At 43.9% G+C, this 15436-nt stretch overlaps 1 protein-coding gene across 2 annotated transcripts in view; it reads left to right on the top strand.

Annotated features, from left to right (window-relative positions):
* The window catches only part of ATP8A2 (ATPase phospholipid transporting 8A2), a 625592-nt gene that overhangs the window by 566424 nt on the left and 43732 nt on the right, over positions 1-15436 (top strand). For both annotated transcript variants that reach the window (XM_012809508.2, XM_012809509.2), the window contains one exon: positions 2918-3022. In XM_012809508.2, the coding sequence (XP_012664962.1) occupies positions 2918-3022 (105 nt within the window). The remainder of the gene's footprint in view (positions 1-2917; positions 3023-15436) is intronic.

Below are 15436 nucleotides of genomic sequence, written 5' to 3'. Positions count from 1 at the left end.
AGAGAAGCAGAATGAGGTAATTCAGTCACTTTTTCCATGAAGTCTGTCAACTTTCTGGATGAAGATTCATTATTAGACTATCTTAAAGCAGATTTGGAACACCATAAAATGTCTCCACTATTATCCTGCTAACCTGAATTTTCATGAGGGACCAAACTAACCTATCTTTTATTAAAATAATTGATTGATTACATTTGATACCTGGCTAATGAGCATTTTTATTAGAAGCATGAAGTTTAAATTGCCCAGAACTAGTTTAATATCCTTTAGCTTATACTCTTCCAAAATGCTTACCTATGACAGCATGCTTAGGTAAGCTGCCATGTTCAGATTTTCATTGAGGGGAAATTTGTTAGTATTGCTTTATTAAAATAATATAAAGCTCAAGGCCACGGAATACAGAGGAACCAGTTTTCTTTTATCTATCTGTATCTACTGTACTTTACCATTCATCACACCATACATTCCCCAATTCCAGAATGATTTCATTTCCTTATTATGATCCCAGATAGGCAGTTAAATGGAAATAAGAGGTAATGAGTAATTTCTATATACAATGGGCCTGTATTTTTTTAACTTTTTAATGAAACTAACTCAATATTATACTAAATATATAATAATCTTTTGAAGCACATTGTACTTACTTTTCATCTACATTTAGAACTTAAAATTCTCTTTTTACTCAACTATCCTTGCAAGCAAAAGGAAGAGTCTAGGAAAAAGCTTCAGAAATAAAAAGATGGAAGATTCACTATCCTAAACCAATCCATTTCTTTTAAAAGCTCCTTAGAACCGAATGTCCCTTGAAATGTCAGAGATGACTCTACACACCTGTGTCAGTAGCTAAGCACCACCATCCTTCTGTGGTCATCTGGCCTCTTCATGTGGAGTTCGATGAAGCAAGCTCTGGGCCATAGTGGATAAGCTGTTTACAAATAGCCACTTACTCTGTCAAAGCTACAGTTTGGAACACACCCAACCCTGGCTCACCGTCATACCTAAATGATGTGCCACTGGCTGATGCTCACGGCCTGACTCTGTCACCTATAAATATTATGTTTAATCCATTCACATGTAGACTTTGAAAGGGGCAATTTTAGAGTCATTTTTCTAGTTCAGACCTTATTAGGTAAAGGAGCTTGAGAAAGCAGTTTTAAATTGCTAGCATCCTTTATACCCAAGTGCTACATGCAAAAAGAATAGCTGGCTGACACCCACTGTTGCAGTTGAGTGTTCCCCAAAGGCAACGCAGTTCCCAGGCTAGCTCCCAGGAGGTAGCCTCGTGGAACAGCCTGAACTTCTGAGTAACTCTCAGATACGAATGCAGTTTGATCCACTGAGAACACATACAACGCCCATGAGCATCAAGCTGTTGCCCTCTGAGGCCATTTAGTGAATGAATGAAAAAAGGCAGCTTCAGTGTGGTAGGCCAGAGTCTCTTTTTTCTTGTCTACCTAAAGAGACCAGGCTTTCCTATTCCAGCCTCCTCTTTGGTAAGCCCCTTTCTCCCAGCCCAGAAGATACCAAAGGGGGGTGTTCTAGCCCCTGCTAGTGGGGGCATTGTGGGAAGATGCTGGTGGAGTGAGGTGTTCTAAAAGACTGAAAGAGCACACCCAAATGACCCTTCTGGGACTTGTGTATGCCAGCGGCTCAGGCAGGCTGAGACACACCAGTCAGTTGGTTATCAGTCTAGCCTTACAAGCCCCGGAGATAAGGGCAAAGTTTGAGGCCCCACATGTTCAATAGTATTGAACAGTATACATTTGAATTTTTGACTATCTCCTTGCCCTTAAAAGGTTAGATGTTTTCTTTTCTCATTTACTGTTTAAATTAAAATTCCACAGCCTCTGCTTTGAACCACAGTATTTTTATCAATGCTGGGTCTCAGGACACTGTTTGAAGTAATTAAGGTATTAAGTGTTAAAACCTGTGTGGTTTTCTCTTGTTTACGTTGTGGGAGAGGATGACAGGCCCATATGTGAGCGTCTTGGAGCTAATACTCCATTATAGATTAACTTGAGTGTTAGGAGATGACTTGGTGTTATCTTAACAGACTTTCTTTTCTTGGAGGTGGAGGGTGGGCGACAGTATTCGATTCTGCTGAACCAGCCTCTGTCCTCAGAATGTCCGCGTGACACTGTTTCCGTTTCTGTGCAGATGTGTTTGCTGTTCGTTCTGACTCTGTGTTTGCGGCCTGGTACCCAGCAGCATCCTTACCATGTATTTGTCTAGCAGTTAAACCAACACCTTGCTTTTCATAACAAGGAAACCTGCTGTGGGCTGCTGCTTTATGAGCCTTTTCTCTTTACAATATTTCTTTTGTCTAACCAGTATCTTGTAAAATGCCTTTTCTTCACCTAGGTTGTTTCCGACCAGTAGTTCAATTTTAACCTTGTTCAGTCTCAATTTTAGAAAGACCCTGAGATGGATCACTTATCTGAACATTGGGAGATATTCCTTTTAGTGTCATTGAGAAAAAAGGGTGCAGGTAACTCAAAAGAATTAAGAAGAGCTAAGGTTCAAATTGTGATGGAAAAGCCAGCTTGCTTTTGTAATTTTGTAAGTTGTGTTATGCCCTTGAGGCCTATGCATGTGGACCCTAATGATGAGAAAATCTGTGCTGGGATATTTGTGTTGATTCTAAGTGGAGGGTTTTGGATCTGAATAACTGGGCACCCGCACCAGACCTACAGATGTCTGGTCCTTTGGTGTCAGGGGAGGGGTTCCTGATATTCGTGATCCTGATCTGTGGAGGTGGAGCCCTTGTCATGCACAGATGCCTTGAACAGTCCACACGGCCCTAAGCCTCAGCCAGACAGCATCGGGTGTGGCCCGAGAGGAGAGCAACCAGTCACCGGTCTTTACAGCTGTGTCAAGTTCCTGTGCCATGTTTTTTTGTCTTTCCCTCATGATACAGGGCCAAGCACACCTGCAAAAAGACATTGCTGGAGGAGGTGCAGGAGCTGGAAACCAAGTCCAGAGTCATGGGGAAGGAGATGCTTCGGGACAGTAATGGAAAGAGGTGGGGCCACTCTCTGAGAACGCGTGACAAACAGTCCTCCAGCCTTTCCCGCCCTTGCGTCCTGCATGTCTTTTTCTCATCTCAGCTCTCCACGAGAGCACTCGTGCTCAGTTTTCATTGTTTTGGTTATTCTCAGTGAGATTTAAGTTGCACTTTCTCTGTGGCCACGTGAAATCTGACTTTCTGGGTTGTTGAGCCTGTCCCCAAGTAAGACCTGGGATTATTACTGGATCTGGAGGTGGAAAAACAGCCCATGTACAGAAATGGACACCACAGCAATATTATCTTAAGGCAGGGGAGTCCAGGTTTAGCTTTGTTACCAAAGAGGATTTTGAAACCAGGCTTCTGCATTTCAGGCCCAGTTCCCCCCGCCCCCAAGGATCAGGGTCTGTGGTGAGGGTTTATGTGCCAGATAACCGCATGTTATTAGTTAGTTGTGTGAATCTTGTTAAAGTCCACTTCAGTACGGGAGAGGTGTTTTTAATGAATTATTATTTTCTATTGGGGTTGAGGAAGATCATGGGAACTACTGGAATAAATGATGCCACTTGCTCCAAGTGGGAACCGTGAGTTTTTGTTTCATCACATACGTTTAAATGCCCTCTGTTTGCAGTGCCCTCTGTTAAAATCTGTATATGTGCTACCACAGGAAGTTTCCCTCCCAGGGCCAGAAAAAGCTTGCAGTGTACTAGAAAACCACTGCTATATTATTAGGGATATGAATGTTTAGAAAATTTTGAGTACAACTCTCCTGTTGATGCTAAGAAGGGAATCTGTAAATTCAGATGAAACAAAAGATCTAGAAGTCGAATGCTTCAGCAGTTCTCAACCTGTGGGTCGTGACCCCTTTGGGGGTCAAACGACCCTTTCACAGGGGTTGCCTAATATCAGATATTTACATTATGATTCATAACAGTAGCAAAAATTGCAGTTATAAAGTATCAATGAAAACTGTTTTATGGTTGGGGGTCACCACAACATGAGCAGCTGTATTAAAGGGTCGCAGCATTAGGAAGGTTGAGAACCACTGCTTTAGAGATCCCTACATTGTGCTTTATTCTGTGTTTGTGCCGTCTTTGAAAGCTATGAAGACAAAGCAATTTTATTTTTTTAAAGAAAGAATCCAAGCGCGTGAAGAGACTTTAGAAGTATAATTTCAAATAGATATTTCAGGACTGGGATTAAGTTATGGTTTTTGTGTTTATTGATGTGTTATTTTATCTTTAGCAAGTGAGTTTATTAAGTGTTCATTGTACAGCAGCCAGGCTAGTCACTGTAGAAAAATCATCATAATGATTCAAAAATCACTGTCTTCAGTAAGCTTAAAATTGTGACTTTGTTGGGGCAGGAGGCTGGGTGTGTGTTAGGTAACCCCTACAAGGAGCAGCACATGGCCATGGCGTGTGCAGGGCTATTCTGTCACACAGTTGTGACACAGGGCTTACAACCTACTGATTTTTCAAGGACCTACCACATTCTTTGAGATCTGAAAAAAACTAATTCATAGGCTCTAAAACTTGAGGAATGGGAAACCCCTGCAAATTGAAGTTAATAAATGTTCAAAATGCTATAAAATGAATCTCAGTCTTAAAAACCGCTAAGGATCACAAGTCTAAAAAGTTTTATTGTATTTACAAACAACTTACAGGCTCCCCTATGTCTCAAGGATATACACAGTGATTGATGAGTGAGCTGAAGTGATCTCACAGTAAAATGAGAATTTCCAAGCAAAATTCTAAAATTCTTTTCAACCGTCTTAAAGGAAAATATTATATATCCTATGACATAAGAATGCACTCTGATTTGTTTGTTCTAATGTGAGCAGGGTCTCATTCTGACCTGTGAGCTTCTGGAATTAGCCCTGAACTTGGGATCAGTAAGGATATTCAGAAGAGGCAGAGACCTGAGAGGCCACCTGGCTTGAGTAATCAGGGAGGGCTTCCTGTTGGAAACAGATGAGTTGTAGGGCTCTGAGGATGTGAAGGACTTGACAGGACTGAGTGTCTGGGGGCAAAGAAAGAGGCATTTCCCAAGGCTGATTATGTTTAGGGACCCCACTCTGCTTGGAGGGCCGCAGGCATTTTGTAGAGACCTGCGGCCTACATTTGAATTTTGGCTCAGCCACCTTACTGTGTGACCTTGTGCAGAATATTTCATGTGACAAGATTGCCTCTTGGTCTGTCATAGAAGGTGGCTAATACTTTTTGGAGGGATTAGAGTTTATGAAATAGTGTCTACAAGGGAGCATATTGCTTGACCCGTGAAGGGACTAGGAAAGATCAACTGCTTGTCTACAGTCTGGCTAGAGAGTTGTGACATTGAAAGAAGTCGTGAGCTGTCAGCCTTGAAAGACAGCATCAGGCTGGGGGCAGTGGCTTATGCATGTAATCCTAGCACTCTGGGAGGCCAAGGCAAGGCAGGTAATCACCTGAGCTCAGGAATTCAAGACCAGCCTGAGCAGGATCAAGACCCTGTCTCTACTAAAAATAGAAAACACCACCCGAGCGTTGTGGTGGGCTCCTATATTCCCAGCTGCTGGAGAGGCTGAGGCAAGAGGATCCCTTGAGCCCAGGAGTTTGAGGTTGCTGTGCGCTATGATGTTACACCACTCCACAGTGTAAGACTCTGCTTCAAAAAAAGAAAGAAAAGAAAGACAGCATGAGCCAACCATTGCTTTTCATTGATTTAAAAAAACTTAATTTAAAAAATTCACTTGTTTAAAACTCACTTTTAAATGTTAAAATAGACATCAGAAAATAAAAAAAAAATTAGCGTTTAAATGTACTTTAAAAATCTGTTTTCTGGTCCCTTTGTAAATTTCACTGTAGTTTCTTCTGGTCCCAGGTCCTGCTTCTCTTTGGGATTCCTGCTCAGAAAGTAATCTGGGGACTCTGCTCATCCTTCTCAGAGCAGCAGCCCCCCTTTGTTTTTCTCCCTCCTAGTTGCTCTCAGATTTTCTGGGTGGTCCATCTGCAGACTAGATAATGGTGGTGTGCTGCTCTCTGCAGAGGGACCACCTGTCCTGCTGTCCTGTTAGGCCTCCTGAGAGCTGCCTCATGTTCCTTAATCACCTTTGTTTGCTTCCTTGACACCTGCTTGGATTCCTGTGCGCTCTGTGTCCAGGAGGAGTGGAGGGTAAAGACTTCTTCAGCTGGGTTTTTCCAAAGATGGTGTAGATCATTTCTCTGAGCCCTCCTATTTCTGTGTCTTCTCATACCTTCCCGCTCCTTCTTCCTCACCCCCATCTGATTTTTCCAGCGGTCAGCCTGGCACATAGCAGAAACTTTCAGTTTGTTGACTGATTGACTGAAACACCTAAGTCCAGTGGCAGGGAAGAAGGAAGGGGGCCCTGCAGCCTCAGATGGCTGGAACTCTGGTGCTGGCATGTGGGCTCCCCCTGAAACTGGCCACAGAGAGATGCTGAAGTCACCACAGTCACCGAGCCTCTAGGGAGAGGGCAGTTCATCTCACTGCTTATAAGTGGAGCTAACATAGACTCACAGATGGAGACACCTGAGCAAAGATGCAGAGGCCAGGAGCTGGTACCCCGAGCAGCCCACAGCGCCCCCCTTCCTGTGCCAACCTAGGCTAGGCACCCCAGGGCTCTCAGCATCCCTAACTACAGAGGGTTACTCAGCTCATATTCCTCAGCACGCCTTAGGGCCCCAGAGAGGATATTCTGCCAAGTCGTAAAACCCAGGTCCAAGTTACTGGCAAATATCACAGTACTTTTACTTAGGAATGTAATCATAGAAAAATAGAACAAAAAATCTTTATGCATTAATCTTAAAAAAACCCCTCTTGTGCCAAATGTACAATAATAATTTTGAAATGGTAGCTAGAGATATTCTAAGTTTCCCTCTGTGCCTTTTATTTATTCGATAAAATACTTGCACCTCGCACATTAATGAACTTGTCTAAGCCCCATACTTTTATGCTGTTCTGCTAAATGTTAAATTTTCATTAACCTGCTTTTGCTCTTTCTCATTAGTAAACACTGTCTTCCAAAACTAACCTGTGGCCTTGACGTGTAAGTGAGCCTGATCTCGTGACCTAGGGATGACAAGCTGATAATAAGGAAGAGTGAGATCAGGGAATCAGATATCCAGAAAGTACAGCGAAGTAAGAAAATGCTTAGGTCACTCATCAAAATGTTTGTCTGGATTTAGTCTGCCCTTCGTGAAGGCAGTCTTTCTTGATGCAGTGTCTGTGCACGTTATAGACTCTTGTGAATACCTGGGTTGGTCGGATTACCTTTCTCCAGGCTGTCATGCCCAACATTCCTCTCCAGGGAGAAGCCGGGAAGCGGCTCTTCTGTGTGGACAGGAGTCCGCCACGCACATGTTGTTAGTATGTCTGAACACTGGGAGCTGCATGGAAGAACGTTCCTTTTTTTTTTTTTTTTTCATGTTTTGGTAATACATTTTCCCCTCTTTATTCCTAAAGTGTAAGTCATATGTTTTGTTTCCTTTTACTAGTGGAAGAAAATCTACCTATGTGGACTTAACTTTCCAGAAAGAATATAAACAAATGCCTAAAATGTTGTGTGCACCCACAGACATTTTTTCCCCTTAATTTTTTTTTCTTCCTTGGTGTGAGGCGAATGGGTGTTCTGTAATGTTTTCAGTATTATGGCAAGCAAGAAAAAGGTGAATATACTTGTTGAAAACCCCTAGTTTTGAAGTTCTACTAGTCCTAATAAACCACAAGGCGCCCCTTGTTACGGGTTGTCTTTCTACCTGTTCATCAGGGTTGGTGGGAGCCGGGTGGGGTGGCTGTCTCCAGTTTCAAGGTCAGGCAGTCCAGGTTGCCGCATCTGCCTTCACCAGGAGGGCAGGGGATTCTCTTTCCCTTAAGTGCTTTCCCTCAGTATAGCTTACTGTGTCCCTGGGTGAAGGCAGCGCTGTGCCAGCTTGCCCTTAGTTTTGTGTTCTCGTGAACAGTGATGCATGACTCTATGACCCCAGGGCCCCGGCCTGTGCACACGGGGAAATCTAGACAGCCCACAACCCCTAGGGAATTCAGGAGGGAAACCTGAGTCACCCTGCAGCCTGGTGCTGTCCTGGCTTCCATTTCATCCCACGGCTGCTTCAGAGCTGTCGGGGCCCTGCTCCGAGCCTCACACTGGTGATCTGGGAATCCTAATGGAGTGTTACCTGCTGAAAAATAGGGGCAGAGCCCAAAACACATCAGCAAAATTTTCAAACAAACCAAAGATTATCCCCCCCGCCCTCATCTAGGCACATGCTCCTTGTGCTCCTTGTAAAACCAATTATATTAAAGAAACAAACAAACAAAAGCCCACAGAAACTCCCTGATCCATTTTGAGTGAGCACTCAATTCAGAAACAGCCATTCTGCTTTGATCTCTGAACAGAAATCCTTTGATCTTTAAAGTCATGTTTTAAAAGCTACTTGGTATCATCACACCTCTGAGTCAAAATTGGTATAGCTGCTGAGTTGAACAAGACTTTATACAAACCTAGACTACGAGTTACCCTGGCTTTATTGCACTTTGTTCCTCCAACATGGACTTTATATTATTTCGGGGAAAATATTTTTTTCTCACAGTATTGGCTGTTGGCGTTTCGTGTCTCTCTCGTCCCTTTGCTTCCCTCTCACCCCTCCCTCACTTTGCTCCTAAAATACTTATTAGGTTTTTATTAGCCAAAAGGATAGGAAATTATGGCATCATTTCAGCAAACCTCTCCAGGCCAGGTGGCAAATGTCTGCTTCCAACACCTGGTTAAGATTTATTTTATTCCAGCTGCATTTTTTCCACGGCTGTGTCATGAAGCCAAGGCACAAGCATGAACTGTGGAGACAGACAGACCTGAGCTGGGCTCCAGCCTGGCTGTGTGACCTTGACTGGACTATTAACTTCTCTGAACTTTAGTTTTCTCATCATACACTTGCTCTGAATGAATAATACATATAAAATCTATAACATATGTAGAAGTTCAGAAAGTGTTACCATCCATCTCATCCCCTAACTTAAAAGCTGCATAACAAGTAGATTTTATAGCACATTTTTAACATCTAGTGTTTTAACTTGGAGAAGATGTTAACACAGCAGGCTCCCTGATCTGTGTCGTCAGAATGTGCCGTCTCCCTAGTAGGGGGTAAAAAGCTGAAATAAAGGCGAATCCCAGGCACATCAGAGTGGTGTGGGCTGGGCAGCCAGTGAGTTTTGGAGTGGGGACGTGAAGAGTCCAGTGAGTTCAAAGTCCTGGTGGTCCTCCAAGGCAGCCTTTGGATGACTGTGAAGAAGAGGGTATCCCCAGCACAGGCCGTCCCCTCCTCTCTGTGCTCTCCCGTCTGCAACTCAGCCTGGCCATGTGGGCCCTTACCAGCTCCTCCTCTTCTTGCAGAGTCCTCTGCTCTGACAAGACACGTTGTTCCCACACCATGGACTCCCTGTCTGTCTTCTATCCCTGGGTGCTTGGTCTCCCCATCTTCCCAGGATCCTGTCTCTATTGCCAGCTGCTTCTGTCCTGCATGGTCATTCTCCCTCATCCCCTACCGTGGTGCCTGTCCCTCTCCACCCCACCTTCCCTGCAGCTACAGCACAGCTTCATCATGCCTTGTTTCTTCACAGCCTTTGAGGGTCACCCACCACCTGCTGAGCCCAGCGTAGACCAGGGCCACACAACGTTTCCACAGGAAGCTCAGCCTCCACCTCCCCTGCCCTCCTCCAGCTATGCTCTTCTGCGTCTGAAGCTGCCCTTGGCCTTTCTCAGTTGACTGGTTTTATATAGCGGTGCTAGTGCTATATCCTGGGCACTGGGCCAAGCCCCATGGATAAGGGACAGCCGTTGTCCTAGAGGAACTTGCAGCCCTGGGGACAAATACTGCCCACCTCCAGATACTTTCTGATGTCACTGACTTCCCTGCTGTGATGTCTGCCTGAGAGTCCCTGAACACATTCTTTTTATAAGATTTTTTTTTTCAGTTTTAAAGTATTCCAGCATTTATAGTAGAGAGATGAGCATAAGGAACTCTTAGGTATTCATTGCACAGAGCTAACAGTTACCTGGGTTTTGCCACAATTGCTTCATCTAGCCCCTTTTGGTTCTGATTCTTTTCCTTGCTAAATCCTATAAAGCAAATCTTAGATACCAGGACAGTTCACCCATAGTTTAGGGCACATCTCTAAATATTCCATTGGACATTATAATATTTATTATGATACATAGAATGCTTGTTTATGTTATTAAATATATATATTGTAACCCCAGTGCCCACGATCACATCTCAAATTAACAGTAATTCCTTGGTGTTAATCAAATATCAGTCCATAAACCAATTTTCTGGATTGCTTCAACCCTGCCTTTTCAGGGTCGGTTAATTTGCATTACATCTACGTGAGGTCTGCACATAACGTAGGGTTTCTTTTCTTCTCAAGTCTCCTAATCTGGAGCAGTCCCCTTCCTTAGTTGTAATGCCACGGCCTTACCAGATGTGATGCCCCACTGTATTTTCATCCTAACCTGATCACTGCATTCTGCAAATGAAGGTTTCCTCATGTGCAGAAGCAGGACCCGAGCCTCAGCCAGGTGGCATCACCTCTGCTCAGTGTCACCCAGCTGAAGAGAGACGTGAACGCACATCTTCTAACCTCACCAAGCCGGAAGGTTGAGAGCCATCCACATACCTCCCTTCGTAATCTCCTGTGTATTAAGAGTACCTGGAAAGCCGCAGAGGCCGGGAGGGATGCTTCCCTGTGCTGTGTGATGAAAGGGGTCAAAGCCTACCAGTCTGATAAAGCCCCATGCAGAATTTCAAGGAAACTAGGGACTAGGAGTTGCACACTGTTGCCTTTTAGATGCCTCCATGTAGGAGAACATGAAGCAAATAGAAAAAATCCTACCCTCTCCCTAAGGAACACAGAGGAGGAATGTGAAACCCCATCTGACAAGTTCAGAGAAAGTCAAGGCAAGGGAGTATGGGAAAGTTCTTCACTGTTTTGATAGGGCTTCAGAAAGGGAAGCCTTGTTGAAGAAGATGGTTCCATCCAGAATCACCTTTATGGAGCCTAGTATGTTCTGTGAAAGAAATTAATTAGGTACTTTAATCTCATGGAGGGAAGAGCTGTGGGCAAAGCCTAAACCAGCAATCATGTTAGTTTTAGATTACAAGGGGGAGTTCTTAAAACAACTGGAAAGTCAACAACACTTCCAGGCAAGGCCAGCTAAATACTCAGAACAGGTGAGGAAATGCATTACTGGAACAAAGGGAGTGAGTGGTGTAGGAAATCACAGAGCGGCTGATGGGTTTACCCAGATGGGGTGTCTGGGGACTATTTGCATCCTGGGCGTCCAGGGAAGAAGACTCTTCAGGAAGTAAAACATCTCATTAGCAGTTAGTCAATGCCTAAACTCCTTTGTCAACTGGAAATAATTGATTTTCTGTAATTTTAAGGCTGTTTAATCCCAAGAGCCTTTTGTTGCTGTTATGGACTGACATTTAATAATTTTTTATAGCTGGGAGCCATGGCTCATGCCTGTAATCCTAGTCCTCTGGGAGGCCAAGGTGAGTGGATTGCCTCAGCTCAGGAGTTCAACACCAGACTGAGCCAGAGTGAGAGCCCACCTCTAAAAAATAGCCAGGTTTTGTGGCAGGTGGCTGCAGTCCCACCTACTCGGGAGGCTAAGGCTAGAGGATCACTTGAGCCCAGTTTAAGGTTGCTGTGAGCTATGACACTACAGTACTCTACCCAGGGTGACAAAGTGAAACTCTGTCTCAAAAAAAAATTTTTTTTTTTTTTACAAATACCATTTGTCATTTATGATGAAGCAAGAGAAGGACTTGTTGTTTACCTCTAAAGTGGTTCTTTAGCTGTATTAGAAATCTAATCTGGAGCTCAGCCACTGCCCACTGCTGTGAAGGAGGAGGGCAGGAGGTACCTATAGAGAAAATGGGAGGAAAGATCCTTGCCTTGCATCAAGGGGAGGGGAGCATGCAGGGTGGACCAGAAGGTGGTTTGCTGGTTACCCAGACTCAGGACTGTATTTCCAGAATGACTCAAGTGCATTTATTTTTTTAAATTATGACAGTTTAGTTTCATGTCAACTTTCCCTATTTACCAACAGCATTTTTTTTTTTTCAAAAATCATCTTTATGGCCAGGCACTCTGAGCAAGAGAGAGACCCTATCTCTACTAAAAATAGAAAAACTATCTGGGTATTGTGGCAGGCGCCTATAGTTTCAGCTACTTAGGAGGCTGAGGCAAGAGGATGGCTTGAGCCCAGGAGTTTGAGGTTGCTGTGACCTATGATGCCGCAGCACCCTACCCAGGGTGACAGAGTGAGACTCTTGTCTCAAAAAAAAAAAAAAAATCATCATTTTTACTAATGAATTTAATGTCACTATCAGGCTTAGCTAGTGCTGATGGCTTATTTCATCCCTTTTAAAGTAGTAAAGAAATACTTTAATCTTTTTAGGTTCTGTTTTGTTTTGGGAGAGGGGGTTTTATTTAACCCACTTGAGGAATAATAGAAACATTTGAAGGCAGATTTGCAAAAAAACAACGAAAAAAAAATTTGTTGTTGTATAGTTCACATAATTTGAATAGTGGTATTATACATTCCAGGCAGGGATTAGTTCTTCAAGAGGTTCTTACCAGATCTTTGCTAATTGCTTGTCTATTTCATTATCAGTGAGTTGTTTGCTTTTCCCTTTGACCCTTCTTTCTTCCCTGCCCCCAGTGGTGACAGATCTCTGAGAATAAAACATTCCAGCCAGCTGAAAACAGCCAACCAAGTACACCCAAAGTACACCCACTCTGAAAGGGAGCTACAACGTAGATGTTACCCGGGATGCCTACTAGACTCTGCTGTTCGCTTCCCTAAAGCCTTAGAGAGGCTAAGGAAAGAAGTGTAGGCTCTCTGGCAACCTGGAGTTTGGGAGTGATGTGATTTTGTAGTACATATGGAAGAATTACTAAATCCCCTGGATGTATGGGGCTATTAGAGGAAAAAAGAAACTTAAGGAGAAGGGCTACACGTTTTCACTTACATTTGATGGCAGCTTTTGCACACTACAACACAGAGTACAGCCGCCCAGGTCCTAGGCATAGCTGGCACTTGGAAAGCCAGTCAGCGCCCAGTTCGGTCACAGATGAATGTTACCATTGCCCTTGTGATTGAAAAGAACTTGGGGAATATGTAAAAGTTCTCACTAAGAGATTGTAGCAGGAATCACTGTATGTAGTAACAGATTTCATGGATTCTTGGAGAGAATTCTCTATTAATAGGAATGGGGTGGAGGGAACTTTTCTTGGGTCTAACAAAAACAGAGCCTGGGTCCTGTACTAGTTTACCTAAGAGTACATCCCTCTGTAGACCAGGACACAGAAATGACCATTTTTCACAGAGCCTGGGTTGTTATCCATTCAGCAAGTCCCAGTTAAGTCTTCCCTTCTTTAACAGAGCAGTGATAATATGATTGTTCAGTGTTTATTCTCTTTCTCTGGCAATTAGGATTGGCTTAAGGCCCTTTGGGTGGTGGTAACTGGGAATTTACACGTACTAATGAGCAAACGTTTTGGCTTCATAGCAAATAGAACAGTGATCGGCCTTATACGGAGTGAGTCATTTACTCATCCTGCTGCAGACGTTATCAAAACCTATGGATGTTCCAAGACAGGCTATGTCCTGGAACAAGAGAGACAGGCCCCACTGTATTAGAGCTTGCCTGCCAGTGGGGTAAGGATATTGAACAAGAGAGAAGTGGTGACCCTGAGGAGAAGGAAGCTGTGTGTGTGAATGACAGGGCTGGGTGCTCAGGGAAGCCTCCTCAGATGACTGAGGAGGGGAAGAAAAAAGCTATGCCCATTGCAAGTCTCAGAGCTGACACCCTGTGACAAAGTGGGTGTCATTTTTATTAATCTTCCCCACAGATTAATAAAAGAAAAACGTAACCAATTTATCAGAGTTTTACATGACCTGGGAGCCTTTAGAATTGAAGACCCAAAGACAACTATATTTTTATGCTTAGATCTGATGAGGAATAGACAGCCATGTAGAAATGTGATCAGACAAAAAGAGGGTACAACTGAGTGGTAATTAATCAGCTGTGGGGGATTCAGTAAGGCCTGTCCTGTTATTATTCTCTCCGCACAGGGCAGGGTGGGACCCTGTGGAAGGAGGGTCTTGTGACCCACTCTCAGGCAAGGCAGGTCAGAGAATTCCTTGGTGACCTCCTTGACCCTGAAAGGTAAGGGAGGTCAGGGTGACTTCTTCCTTCTGAGGCCCTTCCAACCCCCTTCAGTTCAAAGTACTGTGTGCTAGTGTTTTCTGAGCCTGGACAACTCTCAAACTGAGTCCTAAATAAAACAGTCAGCCAACCAAGGGAGGGAGCATTGTAGGCATCAGAAAGAGTTGGTGAGAAGTCCTTGGAGAAACATGCTGGGTGTGACTGTCAGGGTGCCTAATCTAGCCCCACACAAACCTTTCCCCTCTTCCTCCTCCCCCTCCTCCTCTTCTAAGATAGAGGAAGCAGAGGACCTATTTAGCCCCACCCCTGAAGTTTGAGCCAAAGGACCCTAACTCACCAATGCCCTCCCGGCAAGCTCTGAAATTTGCCTAGTCCCTGAGGCCGCATATAAAAGACATGTCTCTGACACCCCGGCTCCACCCCCGTCCCTGGTAAATTCCCTCTATGCATTGCCCAGGCAGGTTGCTGTACTTTTCAGTAAGCCCTTGGCCTTAACATCTGCATCCTTGTCTCATCTCTGGGCATTGCTGCTTACACCTTTTAGTGACCAGTGCCTAGAACGTGAGAAAGTACAGAACAAAGGCCCCTAAGAGGGAGCAGTGGCCGGATCATGCCGGCCTTTGTGAGCAAGGCTGAGCATCTGGACTTCAACCACCAGGAAACATTTCCACAGGAAGGATTTAAACAAAGGACATGCATGAGACCCAGTTTTTGAGAATTTTTGATCATCATAGCATTTTAAAGCCATGGAATCCTATTCTCAAATAAAAATATTAAATAAAATCTCAGGTCACGTGTGGTGGTATGGAGGCTGAGGCAGGAGGATTGCTTGAGCTCAAGAGTTTGAGGTTGCTGTGAGCTGTGATTATGCCACTGCACTTCAGCCTGAGCAACAAAGCAAGACCCCCCCCTCCTCCCCCCAAAAGATTAAAATCTCAATACTACATACAAAGCATATAGAAAATATTAGTATGAATTTATTATGCATGTTCAAATTAAGACATTTATTTGTTTTAAAGTTAATTCATGATATAGTGAGGTGATTGTTGAAAATGACAAAGACTTGAAGTTAGCGTGAGGGAGGACAGCTTTATATCATCTGTCTGTCTAGGCTACCTGCTTTCCTTTGGGTTATATTGAGAAAGCCTTATGTGTAAGGATTAGTTGCCAATTTTAAGTGTTTTAACAGTTTACCTTC

Source organism: Otolemur garnettii, unplaced genomic scaffold (assembly GCF_000181295.1).
Source record: "Otolemur garnettii isolate 467f Iridium unplaced genomic scaffold, OtoGar3 scaffold00106, whole genome shotgun sequence".
Lineage (NCBI taxonomy): Eukaryota > Metazoa > Chordata > Mammalia > Primates > Galagidae > Otolemur > Otolemur garnettii.
The sequence above is the reverse complement of the archived record's forward strand: the minus strand, read 5'-3'. Positions and strand labels throughout refer to the sequence as shown.